General features: G+C 41.2%; 1 protein-coding gene across 1 annotated transcript in view; it reads right to left on the bottom strand.

Annotated features, from left to right (window-relative positions):
* Positions 1-1,377: 1,377 nt before the first annotated feature.
* LOC125032306 (mucin-22-like) overlaps positions 1,378-15,000 on the bottom strand; it is a 13,934-nt gene continuing 311 nt past the window's right edge. The window contains exons 2-17 of the mRNA XM_047623403.1: positions 12,098-14,761; positions 11,735-11,968; positions 11,385-11,506; positions 10,917-11,009; positions 10,350-10,399; positions 8,002-8,682; positions 7,501-7,648; positions 7,346-7,366; positions 6,862-6,887; positions 6,473-6,542; positions 5,852-5,863; positions 5,499-5,650; positions 4,927-5,133; positions 3,886-4,017; positions 3,248-3,373; positions 1,378-1,702 (exon numbers count right to left, since the gene is read on the bottom strand). Coding sequence (XP_047479359.1) covers positions 1,378-1,702; positions 3,248-3,373; positions 3,886-4,017; positions 4,927-5,133; positions 5,499-5,650; positions 5,852-5,863; positions 6,473-6,542; positions 6,862-6,887; positions 7,346-7,366; positions 7,501-7,648; positions 8,002-8,682; positions 10,350-10,399; positions 10,917-11,009; positions 11,385-11,506; positions 11,735-11,968; positions 12,098-14,761 — 5,063 coding nt within the window. The remainder of the gene's footprint in view (positions 1,703-3,247; positions 3,374-3,885; positions 4,018-4,926; positions 5,134-5,498; positions 5,651-5,851; positions 5,864-6,472; positions 6,543-6,861; positions 6,888-7,345; positions 7,367-7,500; positions 7,649-8,001; positions 8,683-10,349; positions 10,400-10,916; positions 11,010-11,384; positions 11,507-11,734; positions 11,969-12,097; positions 14,762-15,000) is intronic.

Here is a 15,000-nt window from a genome sequence, read left to right on the forward strand (position 1 = left end):
TTTGCGTTTATTTGTTTATTTATTTATTTGATGTTTCAATTCGGAATAATAACTGTCAGCGATGTGGCCGTTCAGCCAAGTGCTTGTCGGCGATGTAACTAGCAGTCCCTATATATTCGAAAGGGGATATACGGAACTAAGCCTAGAATGTCCTAAAGTAAAAATGAAGGAACAAACATAAGCAACGTGTCAGTGTACGGTCACGAGGTTTTGTAACAGAACATGCAGAACAAATGGAACGTCTGTATCATGCACAAGCCACAATACGGTGTACTGGTGAGCAGTGCTGCCAGATGCAATGACTCACATTTCCCCAAATCCGAGTGCCAAAATTCCCCATTTTGGAAAAAATTTCCCCATTTCAAAAAGTTTGGTTTTAATTGAGTTTTATTTGAGTTATAGCTAAAAAAATACCAATTTCTTTCTACTTGTAGTATGGACAATAGGATACTGGCATAGTTAACTGAAGATCCAATTATATTTATGCTGAACACACTTTTAATATGAAAACTTAAATACAATAATGAAAAACATAGGTAGTACACTTCTTTCAAAACTTATTATAACTTTAAACTTAAATGTAGCATTGCTTAGTTAACCTTAATCCTGTATCATATTCATGATTCACTCTGAATCATACATATCAGAGCTTTCAGAGGTCATGCGTTGGAGAAGGGTGATACTTACAGGGAAACTAAAACAAAAATCCTCTTTCAAGTATCGCCTAGTATGGAGCAATCCAACCAATGTTTTTAGTTAACTGAAAGATCCAATATCCAATATCCACAGTAAGGGAGCTGTCTCGCGGGCGGCGGACGCGAACTGGATGCGTCCATTCACTTCCACTCCGTTATCATTTGTCTGTTTCCTACTAGTGGCTACCTCTTCATCTTAAAATTATTATATTTCCATAGATACATCCGTTAAAGTTATTATGTATCATATTATTTATATTGATGTGTTGAAGAATTACCAAACTAAGAGAAAAATATATACCCATTTTTTCTAGTAAATCCGAAGTCGCATATGAAAATTCCCCAAAAATGGGCATGAATTCCTTATTTCCCCATCAACATCATGATTTCCCCAAAACTAGGGAAAATTCCCCAAATCTGGTAGCACTGCTGGTGAGTGACAAGAAAATAGAGCGAATAGATATGACGGTAAACAGTAGAAGGGAGAGCAAAGATAATTTAGATTGAAAGTCATTGTAAGATATAATTATAGTAGAAAAGAAAATGTGTTAAATCACAATGTATGCAATGAATGTAGAGGCCTATATTAAACCTGAGAAAGCAGATGCAGGTTGACAACTGAGTATTAATACAAACATAACACGATTACATCCTCTTCAAGAATCAAGTACCCAACATACCTTCAAGGAATGTCCGAGAGTTTGGGTGGTCGAGTGGAAGTCCTTAATGGCGGCAGCACGTGAGGTCTCTGAGGCACGGTTTCCACAGGACTGAATCTATAATCTCCCGGGAACATGGGCGGTGCCAAGGATACGCTGCGAGGACCTGCCGTTGAAGGGCGTCTGGGGCTTATGGGACTCGTGACCTGAATGGCCTGTGGTTCCAAAGTCGAGACCAGTTTCGGAAGGGAGCCACGTCGACTCACGTGGGAAGGAGGGTAGTAGAATCTAGGTGAGGGAAGTTCCTCGGCTGTGAGGGTTATTTGGCCTGGAATCTCGGTCTGGGGGCTGGAAGAGACGATTATTTTGCAGAAATGTGGATTACCGGTTTGATGCAGCAGGACGAGATGTGTTAAGATATACTCTCTCTCTCTCTCTCTCTCTCTCTCTCTCTCTCTCTCTCTCTCTCTCTCTCTCTCTCTCTCTCTCTCTCTCTCTCTCTCTCTCTCTCTCTCTCTCCCTCCCTCTCTCTCCCTCCCTCTCTCTCCCTCCCTCTCTCTCCCTCCCTCTCTCTCCCTCCCTCTCTCTCCCTCCCTCTCTCTCCCTCCCTCTCTCTCCCTCCCTCTCTCTCCCTCCCTCTCTCTCCCTCCCTCTCTCTCCCTCCCTCTCTCTCCCTCCCTCTCTCTCCCTCCCTCTCTCTCTCCTCCCTCTCTCTCTCTCCCTCTCTCTCCCTCCCTCTCTCTCCCTCCCTCTCTCTCCCTCCCTCTCTCTCCCTCCCTCTCTCTCCCTCCCTCTCTCTCCCTCCCTCTCTCTCCCTCCCTCTCTCTCCCTCCCTCTCTCTCCCTCCCTCTCTCTCTCTCCCTCCCTCTCTCTCCCTCCCTCTCTCTCCCTCCCTCTCTCTCCCTCCCTCTCTCTCCCTCCCTCTCTCTCCCTCCCTCTCTCTCCCTCCCTCTCTCTCCCTCCCTCTCTCTCCCTCCCTCTCTCTCTCTCCCTCTCTCTCCCTCTCTCTCTCCCTCTCTCTTTCACTCTGTCTTTCACTCTGTCTTTCACTCTGTCTTTCACTCTGTCTTTCACTCTGTCTTTCGCTCTGTCTTTCACTCTGTCTTTCACTCTGTCTTTCACTCTGTCTTCCACTCTGTCTTTCACTCTGTCTTTCACTCTGTCTTTCACTCTGTCTTTCACTCTATCTTTCACTCTATCTTTCACTCTCCCTCCCTCCCTCCCTCTGTCCCTCTCCCTCCCTCTCTTCTTTTCTCCCTCTCCCTTCCTCTCTCCTCTCCCTCTCCATCCCTCTCTCTCCATCTCCTTCCCTCTCCCTTTCCCTCTCCCTCTCTCTTCCTCTTTCTCTCTCTCTCTCTCTCCCTCTCCCTCTCCCTCGCTCTCCCTCTTTCTCTCTCTCCCTCTTCCTCTTTCTCTCTCTCCCTCTTCCTCTTTCTCTCTCTCCCTCTTCCTCTTTCTCTCTCTCCCATTTCTTCTCTCTCCCTCTTTCTCTCTCTTTCTCTCTCTCTCCTTCGCCCTCTCCCTCTCTCTCCCTCTTTCTCTCTCTCTCCCTCTCCTCCTCTCTCCCTCTTCCTCTTCCTCTATCTCCCTCTTTCTCTCTCTCCCTCGCCCTCGCCCTCGCCCTCGCCCTCTCCCTCTCCCTCTCCCTCTCCCTCTCCCTCTCCCTCTCCCTCTCCCTCTCCATCTCCCTCTCCCACTCTCTCCCTCTCCCACTCTCTCCCTCTCCCTCTCCCCCCCTCCATCTCTCTCTCTCTCTCTCTCTCTCTCTCTCTCTCTCTCTCTCTCTCTCTCTCTCTCTCTCTCTCTCTCTCTCTCTCTCTCTCCCTCTCTCTTTCTCTCCCTCTCTCGACCTCTTCCTCTCTCGACCTCTCCCTCGCCCTCTCCTTCTCTTACCCATATGAATGGTTGCCTTGACTTGCTGTTGCAGGACGAGACACGTGATTGGCTTGTGACGTGACATGATCCTTGGTTGAGTAAGTTTCCGCAGGTGAGGTCACCACAGTTGTTCTTGAGCAGTATCTGTAATAATGACTTTGAAGAATTAATAAAGCTTCATGTCAGTGACTTTGCTGACTGGTGGAAAGAGTTATATGTCACTAGAAAGAGTGATGTACAATATGTGATAACCTTGAAGTGACTTATTCATGTTAGCTGGTATTTTGTGAATCATTTTTTAGTGGAGAAAAAACAGCAAGAGCAATTCTTCATTTACGAGATATCTGCCTGTAAGAAACATTTCTGTTTACTTGTCCAAGAAAAAAAACTAGCTGGATTTATTGTAACGGTATAACTATGATGACCATATTATAACTCCAATAAAATGTCATATTTTATACAAAAAGGAAAGATAGTAATTAATAGAATGTGAAAAAGGGGGAAAACTATATAAACGTATACATTCATTGCATACTGCAGGTGTGTATAAATATTTTGGATGTAATAGAAACTAATGATGGTGCTTTTAACACATATACCAAGCTTTCCCCTTTTTCCTGTCAGACAGTAATTCAAAACAGACTCAACCAACACACCTTATGAGACTCCAGACCAAGAGAATGAGCAGCAAGGCCAGGAATGCAGCGAGGCCATACAGCAGTAACAGAGTGAAGTTAAAGTATTCGCAGTCACACCTGTTGCCGGTTTCACTGTAACTGCAGTCGGATCTAACGAGGGCGAGAGGGGAAAATTAAGAGGTTGCAGTGTTGCATGCAGGGTGGGATTTTGGGGTTGTCTGCATTATGCAAGGTGGTGTAATAATTTCATAAGTAGGTCTTTTTGTAAGGATTTGATAAAGCATTACAATTTACCAATAGTTTGTTTCCTGTACAAAATCAACATATTAACTCATTCGCCCCGGATTTATGTTCTGTCCCTTGTAGTTTTTGGTGAATTTTGTTACATATAGATGGCTCCACATGTGCTCAGCCGGCAAGGAGTCTATCCGTAGGCCCTAGTTACCGATCCTGATTTCCCCATTCCATGAATTGGCGGGAAAATTAATACCCTTGCTATCGATACTGTTGTTATTGTTATTGATGTTATGATTATTAATTTGTTATTAAAATATTTTAAACAATGAAATGATACAAAAGACCCTTTCTTAAAGTGAAAGAAAAGGGTAAACATGTGAGATAGGTAGCTTCTAATAACTGGCTATTTGGTGATTAAGAACTTGTAGAGCCATCTATGTGTAAATACAATAAATAAACGTGTAATACAGTGGGCATGGCATGTATTCTTGCCACTTGGGGCGAATGGGTTAATAGAGGGCGTAAGCGTAATAACGATAAAAAAATCAACAGATTGTGATAAAATCATATAGATCAAGTGATAATTATCATTATATCTATAATTTGCATGACCTTCGAATCGTCACATATTTAGTTTCATATGCACGCGCACGCACGAACGCAAGCACACACACACACACACACACACACACACACACACACACACACACATATATATATATATATATATATATATATATATATATATATTTATATATATGCATGTGTGTGTGTGTGTGTGTTGGAAGAGAAAGTGAAAGAGAGAAAGCAAAAGAGACAGACACAGAACGAGTCTGATGCAGACACAGCCTCACGACGAAAGCACCGGGCACATACTCGGGGCAAATGCACGTGCTGTTTCTGCAGGTGAGATCTCCCCCACACTGTGCCCACGGTCCGCAGGTGTCCCCGTGTCCCCTGCTGCTGTTGTCGAGGACATCGTCTTCCTTCGTTGGGGCGACGGGAGAAGGGGAAGGAGAGGAGGTTGATCTGAGGGAGAGGAGTTAAGCATGTCAGTTAAGAATGTTTGGTAATTGGTTAATCATTTTTGTTATATTTTTTCATAAGTGTAATTAGCAGGTTGGGGATTTTGTACAAATAATTAGGAGAGGGGGAGGGGGGGAGGGGGGAAAGGAAAGGAGGGAGGGAGAGTGAGAGAGATATGGAGATGTCATAACCGTAATAAATATAACATAAAAAAACAAGGGACAGAATCTCTTATCCGATAAGGTTTAATTGCAAGTAAAAATTTTCTAACACATTTTGAGCTTGTATAAAGTAAATTCTGAAACTCTTCAACAATTCTTTTTATGCTTTCCTCGTGACAGACTTCCCAGGTTTCATTATTTCATTACTGTTCACCTGGGATTTGCGCTCTTCGTCCAGGAAGAAGTGAGACCGCGCTCATAATGTACGTGGACTTCCCGATCACCTCCGAGATACCGACCGGGGACAAAAGGGGGTTATTTGCACCTATTCGGTTCCTGGGATAGCCCATGTTCTCAGACTGTTGGGGGGCAAATCAAGTCAGGAAATGGAGGGCTACACGGCTTCAACCTCTCGAACGTGCAAAAGAGCAACACGCGAAACGCCACAACTGTTTCCCAGGAGATAAAGAGGTTCGAAGAGAGACGTATTCTACAGTAGATTTCCATCAGCATTTAGATAAAAAAATATATATTCTGGAGTTAACGGATCCTGCGCTTACTTGCTTGGGTTTCTGAGGGTATTTTGTTCTTTGTTAGGAGAATTTGACTTTGAAACCTGCTCTTTGTCATTTCTTGGCATTCATATTGAATATAAATAAAAGGCATAAACTACCTTTTTGTTGCTCTTGTTGTTCTGTATATTTGGGAGTCCCACGTCCAATAATTCCATGAGTACTTTATATATGCACATCTGATGTCACTAGCAGATAAGGAGGGGAAGTGAGGTGCATGGTCAGTAATGAAATTGGAAATATTACAACATAACTTAATGACTGGTGAATAGTTTTTCTAAGGGTAGATAGAAACAATAAATAACAGAGAAATAAAAGTAGATACAACTGCAGGGCTTGGGTTGGCTGACCTGTAAAGTTTAGGAGAGATAAGGAATGAGAAAGAGAAAAAGAGAAAGAGAAATGAGGGAGTGGGAGCCGTAAACTCTTAAAGCGAAGGAAAAGGAGAGGTCATTCTTTAAAAATAATAAGATCAAACTAAAGGATTAAAAGAAAAACTTCAGGAAAGTATGGAATTAAGAACAAAAAGCTAATGGAAGTATAGATACAATGGTATATGGGGGAGGGGGAGGTTATCACTAGAAATATAAAAAAATAAGCATGAAGTACCCTGGTCTGCAGATACAGTTGAGGCAGACGTTTGGTGCTCTGCATGATAGAGGAGCTAAGCAACAGAATCCTTTTCGAGCGAAGTTATTCTCTGAAAAAATAGGATGCGTATATAAATGTGATTATGACTATATATGTATCAGTATATATATATATATATATATATATATATATATATATATATATATATATATATATACACATACATATATATATATACGTATACATATATATATACATATATATATATATATATGTATACATGAATATATATATATATATATATATATATATATATATATATATATATAACATATATACTTAACATATATATAAAGAAATTCAGCAACTGCGGAGAGCATTAGGGGAGAAAAATATGTCTCAACTACCGTATGGCTGCAAAAACAGTCTGGCTCTAAAAACAACAACATAAGAATAAGATTCTCATGCTTTTACTGGGCAAACAATCGGCACCGCTATCGGTGAACAGTCAAAGAAACGGCCTTAAGGTAATAGTCACTTGAGCATGTTCTTGCTTAATTAAGCAGGGGAAAACTGGTGCTTGTGTTCATGGAGTGGTTGAAAAAGGTCCCATAATGATGACACGCTCGTGTTGTTATTGATCTGCTTAGCCAAGGTATCCCTCCTCTTCAACAGAGGAGGACAATTGGGGATTGTGATTTTGTATCTATGCATCATGATTGCGTCCTCTAATCGTCTATCAGTGCCTCGATTCTTTTGTCAAAATAACAAAAAATACACCAGTCTCGAGGTAACTCTAGCGTGAATATGTGCCGGTCATTTTCTCTCAGTTAGAATATTAGGTTTTGAACAGCTTGTGTTGCCGGTATTGAGCAGTGAGTATACACCTACGTTATCGACCTTGCCGTACTCCTTAAACATGAGGAAAACTATACTAACACTACATTCCAACAGGTGGAAGGAAAGGAGGAAGAACTTGATGACTGATTGGCTGATCGAAGTCAATTTTCTAAAACTAGAGCAGTCATAAAGTACGGCATTCTCACAGTGAATTGGCCATTTGTCAGCTCATAACTATCAGTCTTCTTGAGATGCGTGACACAGTAAATAGTTTTGTTTCTGCAGGTGCGAAAGGCACTTGTATTCCTGGCGCTCAGTCTGGCACAGAACATAGACACAACACTAATATTGTTACTGTATTAATCAGACAAAAGCCGTTCTATGAGTAACATAGAAACAACAATAATATTGTTACTGTATAGATCAGACAAAAACCAAGATCATGATATATTAGATTGATACGCGAAATTCTATTTATTTTATCGCTTTCTTTTTATTTTCATTAAGTGACCGTAAGTAGTCTGAAAGGACGTTATAATCAAAATAATTCTACTCAATGTATGAACTTTCTCTCTCTCTCTCTCATTCTCTCTCTCTCTCTCTCTCTCTCTCTCTCTCTCTCTCTCTCTCTCTCTCTCTCTCTCACACACACACACACGTGTGTGTGTGTGTGTGTGTGTTTGTTTACAACGAACATTATGATTTACTAACCGGCTGTACTCTTCTCAGTTGATTCCTGGTTTGGGAATTCGTCAATTTCTAAATTGACTGACTCTAAAGTAGAAGACGTCAGCACTGACGATTCCGTGGTATCAGAGCTGATGCCGGTGTCAAAAACTGGTAGCTGGATGGTGGTGCTAACTGTCGTGGTTTCGCTGGTCGTACTGCTTAGAGTTGAGGTCTTAATAGGGGTACTAGTAGCTGTTGTGCTTTCACTGGTGGTACTACTAATTCTTGTGGTCTCACTGGCTCTACTACTAACCGTTGGGGTCCCGGAAGGAGTAGGGTTTTCAATAACTGTGCTGCTCAGTATCGTATTTTCTGTCGATAGACTGGTAATGACCAATGCATCGGTTGTTGTTCCGATAACAGTTGTGAATGTTGGAAGGGAACTATTTATGATACTAGCTGTTACGTTGTCACTGACACCAATAGCATTTCTGGTATCTGTAGGTGCATCATCAAGGTTTGTGGTGTTAGTTTCATTGCCAACATCTCTGTCAGCTGTATTATTGTCAACTACAGGATCAACAGTTTTATTTTCAATATCTGTGATGTCAATTTTGTTATTTATAGTTATATTGTCAATTTCTGCAATGTCAGTTATATTCTCAATAGCTGTAGTGTTAATTGCGTTATCAACTGCTGTGATATTAGTTGTGTTGTCACTAACTGCGGTGTCAGTTATGTTGTCAGTTTCTGCAATGTCAGTTGTGTTGTCAGTTTCTGCAATGTCAGTTGCATTGATAGTTTCTGCAATGTCAGTTGTGTTGTCAGTTTCTGCAATGTCAGTTGCATTGATAGTTTCTGCAATGTCAGTTGTGTTGTCAGTTTCTGCAATGTCAGTTGTGTTGTCAGTTTTTGCAATGTCAGTTGCATTGATAGTTTCTGCAATATCAGTTGTGTTGTCAGTTTCTGCAATGTCAGTTGCATTTATGGTTTCTGCAATATCAGTTGTGTTGTCAGTTTCTGCAATGTCAGTTATGTTGTCAGTTTCTGCAATGTCAGTTGTGTTGTCAGTTTCTGTAATGTCAGTTGTGTTGTCAGTTTCTGCAATGTTAGTTGCATTTATGGTTTCTGCAATATCAGTTGTGTTGTCAGTTTCTGCAATGTCAGTTGCGTTGTCAGTTTCTGCAATGTCAGTTGCGTTGTCAGTTTCTGCAATGTCAATTGTGTTTTCAGTTTCTGCAATGTCAGTTGTGTCAGTTTCTGCAATGTCAGTTATGTTGTCAGTTTCTGCAATGTCAGTTATGTTGTCAGTTTCTGCAATGTCAGTTGTGTTGTCAGTTTCTGCAATGTCAGTTGTGTTGTCAGTTTCTGCAATGTCAGTTGTGTTGTCAGTTTCTGCAATGTCAGTTTCTGCAATGTCAGTTGTGTTGTCAGTTTCTGCAATGTCAGTTGTGTTGTCAGTTTCTGCAATGTCAGTTGTGTTGTCAGTTTCTGCAATGTCAGTTGTGTTGTCAGTTTCTGCAATGTCAGTTGTGTTGTCAGTTTCTGCAATATCAGTTGTGTTGTCAGTTTCTGCAATGTCAGTTGTATTGTCAGTTTCTGCAATGTCAGTTGTGTTGTCAGTTTCTGCAATGTCAGTTGCATTGATAGTTTCTGCAATGTCAGTTGTGTTGTCAGTTTCTGCAATGTCAGTTGTGTTGACAGTTTCTGCAATGTCAGTTGTGTTGTCAGTTTCTGCAATGTCAGTTGTGTTGTCAGCTTCTGCAATGTCAGTTGTGTTGTCAGTTTCTGCAATGTCAGTTGCATTGATAGTTTCTGAAATGTCAGTTGTGTTGTCAGTTTCTGCAATGTCATTTATGTTGTCAATTTCTGCAATGTCAGTTGTGTTGTCAAATTCTGCAATGTCAGTTGCATTGATAGTTTCTACAATGTCAGTTGTGTTGTCAGTTTCTGCAATGTCAGTTGTGTTGTCAGTTTCTGCAATGTCAGTTGTATTGTCAGTTTCTGCAATGTCAGTTGTGTTGTCAGTTTTTGCAATGTCAGTTGTGTTGTCAGTTTCTGCAATGTCAGTTGTGTTGTCAGTTTCTGCAATGTCAGTTGTGTTGTCAGTTTCTGCAATGTCAGTTGTGTTGTCAGTTTCTGCAATGTCAGTTGTGTTGTCCGTTTCTGCAATGTCAGTTGTGTTATCAGTTTCTGCAATGTCAGTTGTGTTGTCAGTTTCTGCAATTTCAGTTGTATTGTCAGTTTCTGCAATGTCAGTTGTGTTGTCAGTTTCTGCAATGTCAGTTGTATTGTCAGTGACAGTAATGTCAGTTGTGTTGTCAGTTTCTACAATATCAGTTGTGTTGTCAGTTTCTGCAATGTCAGTAGTGTTGTCAGTTTCTACAATATCAGTTGTGTTGTCAGTTTCTGCAATGACAGTTGTATTGTCAGTTTCTGCAATGTCAGTTGTGTTGTCAGTTTCTGCAATGTCAGTTGTGTTTTCAGTGTTTGCTATGTCAGTTGTGTTGTCACTTTCTGCAATGTCAGTTGTGTTGTCAGTTTCTGCAATGTCAGTTGTGTTGTCAGTTTCTGCAATGTCAGTTGTGTTGTCAGTTTCTGCAGTGTCAGTAGTCTTGTCAGTTTTTGTAATGTCAGTTGTGTTGTCAGTTTCTGCAATGTCAGCTGTGTTGTCAGTTTCTGCAATGTCAGTTGTGTTGTCAGTTTCTGCAATGTCAGTTGTGTTGTCAGTGACAGTAATGTCAGTTGTGTTGTCAGTTTCTGCAATGTCAGCTGAGTTGTCAGTTTCTGCAATGTCAGTTGTGTTGTCAGTTTCTGCAATGTCAGTTGTGTTGTCAGTTTCTGCAATGTCAGTTGTGTTGTCAGTTTCTGCAATGTCAGTTGTGTTGTCAGTTTCTGCAATGTCAGTTGTGTTGTCAGTTTCTGCAATGTCAGTTGTGTTGTCAGTTTCTGCAATGTCAGTTATGTTGTCAGTTTCTGCAATGTCAGTTGTGTTGTCAGTTTCTGCAATGTCTTTTGTGTTGTCAGTGACAGTAATGTCAGTTGTGTTGTCAGTTTCTACAATATCAGTTGTGTTGTCAGTTTCTGCAATGTCAGTTGTATTGTCAGTTTCTGCAATGTCATTTATGTTGTCAGTTTCTGCAATGTCAGTTGTGTTGTCAGTTTCTGCAATGTCAGTTATGTTGTCAGTTTCTGCAATGTCAGTTGTGTTGTCAGTGACAGTAATGTCAGTTGCGTTGTCAGTTTCTGCAATGTCAGTTGTGTTGTCAGTTTCTGCAATGTCAGTTGTGTTGTCAGTTTCTGCAATGTCAGTTGTGTTGTCAGTTTCTGCAATGTCAGTTGCGTTGTCAGTTTCTGCAATGTCAGTTGCGTTGTCAGTTTCTGCAATGTCAGTTGTGTTGTCAGTTTCTGCAATGTCAGTTGTGTTGTCAGTTTCTGCAATGTCAGTTGTGTTGTCAGTTTCTGCAATGTCAGTTGTGTTGTCAGTTTCTGCAATGTCAGTAGTGTTGTCAGTTTCTACAATATCAGTTGTGTTGTCAGTTTCTGCAATGTCAGTTGTGTTGTCAGTTTCTGCAATGTCAGTTGTGTTGTCAGTTTCTGCTTTGTCAGTTGTGTTGTCAGTTTCTGCAATGTCAGTTGTGTTGTCAGTTTCTGCATTGTCAGTCTTATTGACAGTTTCTGCAGTGTCGATTGTGTTGTCAGGCATTGCAATGTCTTCCGTGATGTCAGTTCTTGCGATGTTAGTTATGTTGTCAGCTACAGCGATGTCACTTGCTGTGTTGTTCTTTGTGTTGTCAATAGTAATGTTGTCAAGAGCTGTAAAGTTGTCAATAAATGTTCTGTCTTCTGCGATGTCAGATGTGTTGTCAAATGCTTTGCCAACACTTGTGCTGTCAACATTCCCCATGTCAGTTGTGTTGTCAACTAAATTGTCAAGAGTTATGTTCTCGACATAGATGACAGATGTGGTGGAAGTTTCCGCAGTGCCGATTGTGTTGTCGGTTTCTGCAATGTCAGTTCTGCAATATCAGTTGTGTTGTCAGTTTTTGTAATGTCAGTTATGTTGTCAGTTTCTGCAATGTCAGTTTCTGCAATGTCAGTAGTAAAGTTAGTAACAGCATCGGACAGCTGTACTATAAATGCTCGTGGAATCTACAACTGTGGTGTTAAAAAGTGTCCTGCCAACGCCATTTTCCTTGTCATCTGTCATATTGTTAATTCTGTTATTGCCAACATGATTTTCTCTTGCTTCGTCATTTTCGTTACCAAGAGAGGTGTTGTCAAAAGTTGTGTTCTCAGCTGATATGCTTCCAGCAGTTGTGCTGGGAACTGCTGCCTTAAAAACAGCTGTTGTCTCGGCACTTGAGTTCATTTCCATTCGGTTGACTGTCTTCGGCTCCTCCACATTCGTTTCAACGGACGTTTCAGTAGTCACAGCGGCTAAGGGAATTGTGGAACCTGTTAAATGGTCCGCTTCTGACCGCCGCCGCGTCGTGTTATTAGCAAGAGTCATGTCAGACACTGAAGCTTCGGTGTGCGTGCGTTCCTCAGTTAAATTGGATTCGACTTCGGTTGTAAACGCGTTTTCGACGTCAAATGACGTAAGGTTGATATGGATCCCGTGGAATTTGATACCATCAGTGGTATTAGCATCCGTAGAGTCGATGTCGAGATTTTTTGAGCTACGGTTCGTCTTATTCTTAAGCACTGTGTCATCAACTAGCATTGGGTTAGCTGTAGAATTATCACCATCTGTTGTGGTGACATCTATAGTATCGATGGTCTTCGTGTAAGTCTTTACAGTGCTGCCTGTAGTGGTATCAATATCAACGTTTCCAACTTCAGTACTGGAAGCATCATCTATAACCGTATCCCCTATAATACCATCTATGACAGTATCCTTTGCACTTGCACCATCTAAATGCTCGGGATTCCTTGTTATCGTAGTAACAGAAGTGTTTATCTCAGCAGTGGCGCTAAAGTTACCAGTGTTATTACCTGTGACATCAGTAGTGTTGTCATTTGTGTCAGCGATCCTCGTGCCAATGTTGGCAATAGGAACAGTGCCAACTGTTGCTATACCGACGTCCCTAGTGCCTGTGATTACTGCGTTACCCTCCGGCGCAGCAGCAGTTGTGGTACGAGTGGTTGCGACATGAACTGGCGTGGTACCGGCAGTCGTTGTATCAAGCGCTGTCGTCCCAACGGTAGTAATGTTAACTGTTGTGGTACCGATAGTCGTGATGTCTGTTACTGAGACGATAGGTGTAGTGTCATACATTTTCGTAATATCAGAAGTTACATCGCCAGTCGTATCAACTTCTGTCGACACAGTAGTAACGTCAACTACATTTCCAACACCTGTGGCACTAGTAGTCGTGTCAACTTCCTTAACTTCAGCAGTTGTGCCAACTTCTGTTGCATCAGTAGCAGTGTCAACTTCTGTTGCTTCAATTGTAGTGTCGACTTCTGCTGTCTCCACAGGGAAGTCAGCTTCGGTTACTTCAATAACAGGGCCAAATTCTGTTGTGCCAAATATATTGTAATCTTCTGTTACATTAATAGCAGTGTCAAGTTCATTAGATTCACCAGCCGTATCAACTGATGTTGTCATAACAGTAGCGGCAACTACATTTTCAACAGTTGCACCAGGAGTGCCAGCAGTTGTGTCAACTTTCGATGTTTCAACAACTGTGTAAACTTCTGTTACATCTATAGTGGCGTCGATTTCTGTTATATTATCAACAGTGTCAACTTCTGTTGCTCCAAGAGTAGTGCCAAAATCTGCTGTCTCGCCAAAAGAATAGATATCTGTTGTTTCAATAAAAGGGCCAAATTCTGTTGGAATGTAATCTGTTGCTTTAGTAGCAGGGCCAACTTCTTCAGTTTCAACAACCGTGTCAACTTCTGTTCCAATATCAACAGCGTCAACTTCTGTTCCGTCAGCAAGAGCATCAGCGTTTGTTGCATCAGTATTGATGTCCAATTCATTAGTATCAACAGTCGGTTCAGCTAATGTTGCATCACTGATGGCATCAACTTCTGTTCTGTCATCAGCTGTGTTGACATCTGTTGTGTCACTGTTCGTATACATTTTTTGTGCATCTATAACAGTTTCGACTTCGGTTGTGTCAGTCACATCAGCTCTTGACATGTCAACAGTCGTGTCAATTTCTAGTGTGCTATCAGTCGTGTCATTTCCTGTTATCCCAATTTCTTTATTTATGTCGTCAGTCGAGTCAGCAATTGCAGCATCAGCAGCTGTACCACTTTCTGCCGGATCAACTTCTACTGTATCAACTGTCGCGCCAGCGTCTGTAGTAACAGTGGTTATGTCAAAACTCTTGTGGTCGATCACCACGCTATCTGGTATGCTGTCGTTCAGAATATTCAATGTACTTTCCACATTTTCGCCTGATACTGTGTCAACATCCAAAGCGTCATGTGTTATTATGTCAGGGTTAATAGAATTAACGGATGCTGCAGTGTAAACATCTCTATTAACAGGCACAGTAACGGGAATATCAACAGGCTCAGCATCTCCAGGCTCAACAGTCGTAACTGTAGTATCGAAATTCGAACTGTTAATACTAGTAGTCGCAGCAGTGTTATTTGTGCTATTGCGTATTCTGTATAAGGTAGTCGTAGTGTTATAGGTGTTATTGTGAATGCTATTTGTGGCCTTCGTAGTGTTGTGTGTGCTCGTGTAAATGTTGCCATTTTCTGCACCGGAGTTCGAAGACACTTTGCTGGCTTGGGTACTTGGTGGGGTAACATTATCCGCAGCCGTGCCGATACCTGAAAATAAGAATATATTTTATTTGTTGTGTTTCTAGTATTATGAAGCCAATTGCGAGAAAAAATATATATGCATTACTCACATTCAAAGATGTTTTTAAAAATTTATGTAAGATGGACGATTTACGTTTGAATAAAAAAACAAAGTAATCGGTTAAGCTATCGGATTTGGCAAGTGAATTATTTGTTTTTTCTTCCATGTTTTATGCAGCAATATTGCGAACAAAATGATATGCATT

This window comes from Penaeus chinensis, chromosome 14 (genome assembly GCF_019202785.1).
Source record: "Penaeus chinensis breed Huanghai No. 1 chromosome 14, ASM1920278v2, whole genome shotgun sequence".
NCBI lineage: Eukaryota > Metazoa > Arthropoda > Malacostraca > Decapoda > Penaeidae > Penaeus > Penaeus chinensis.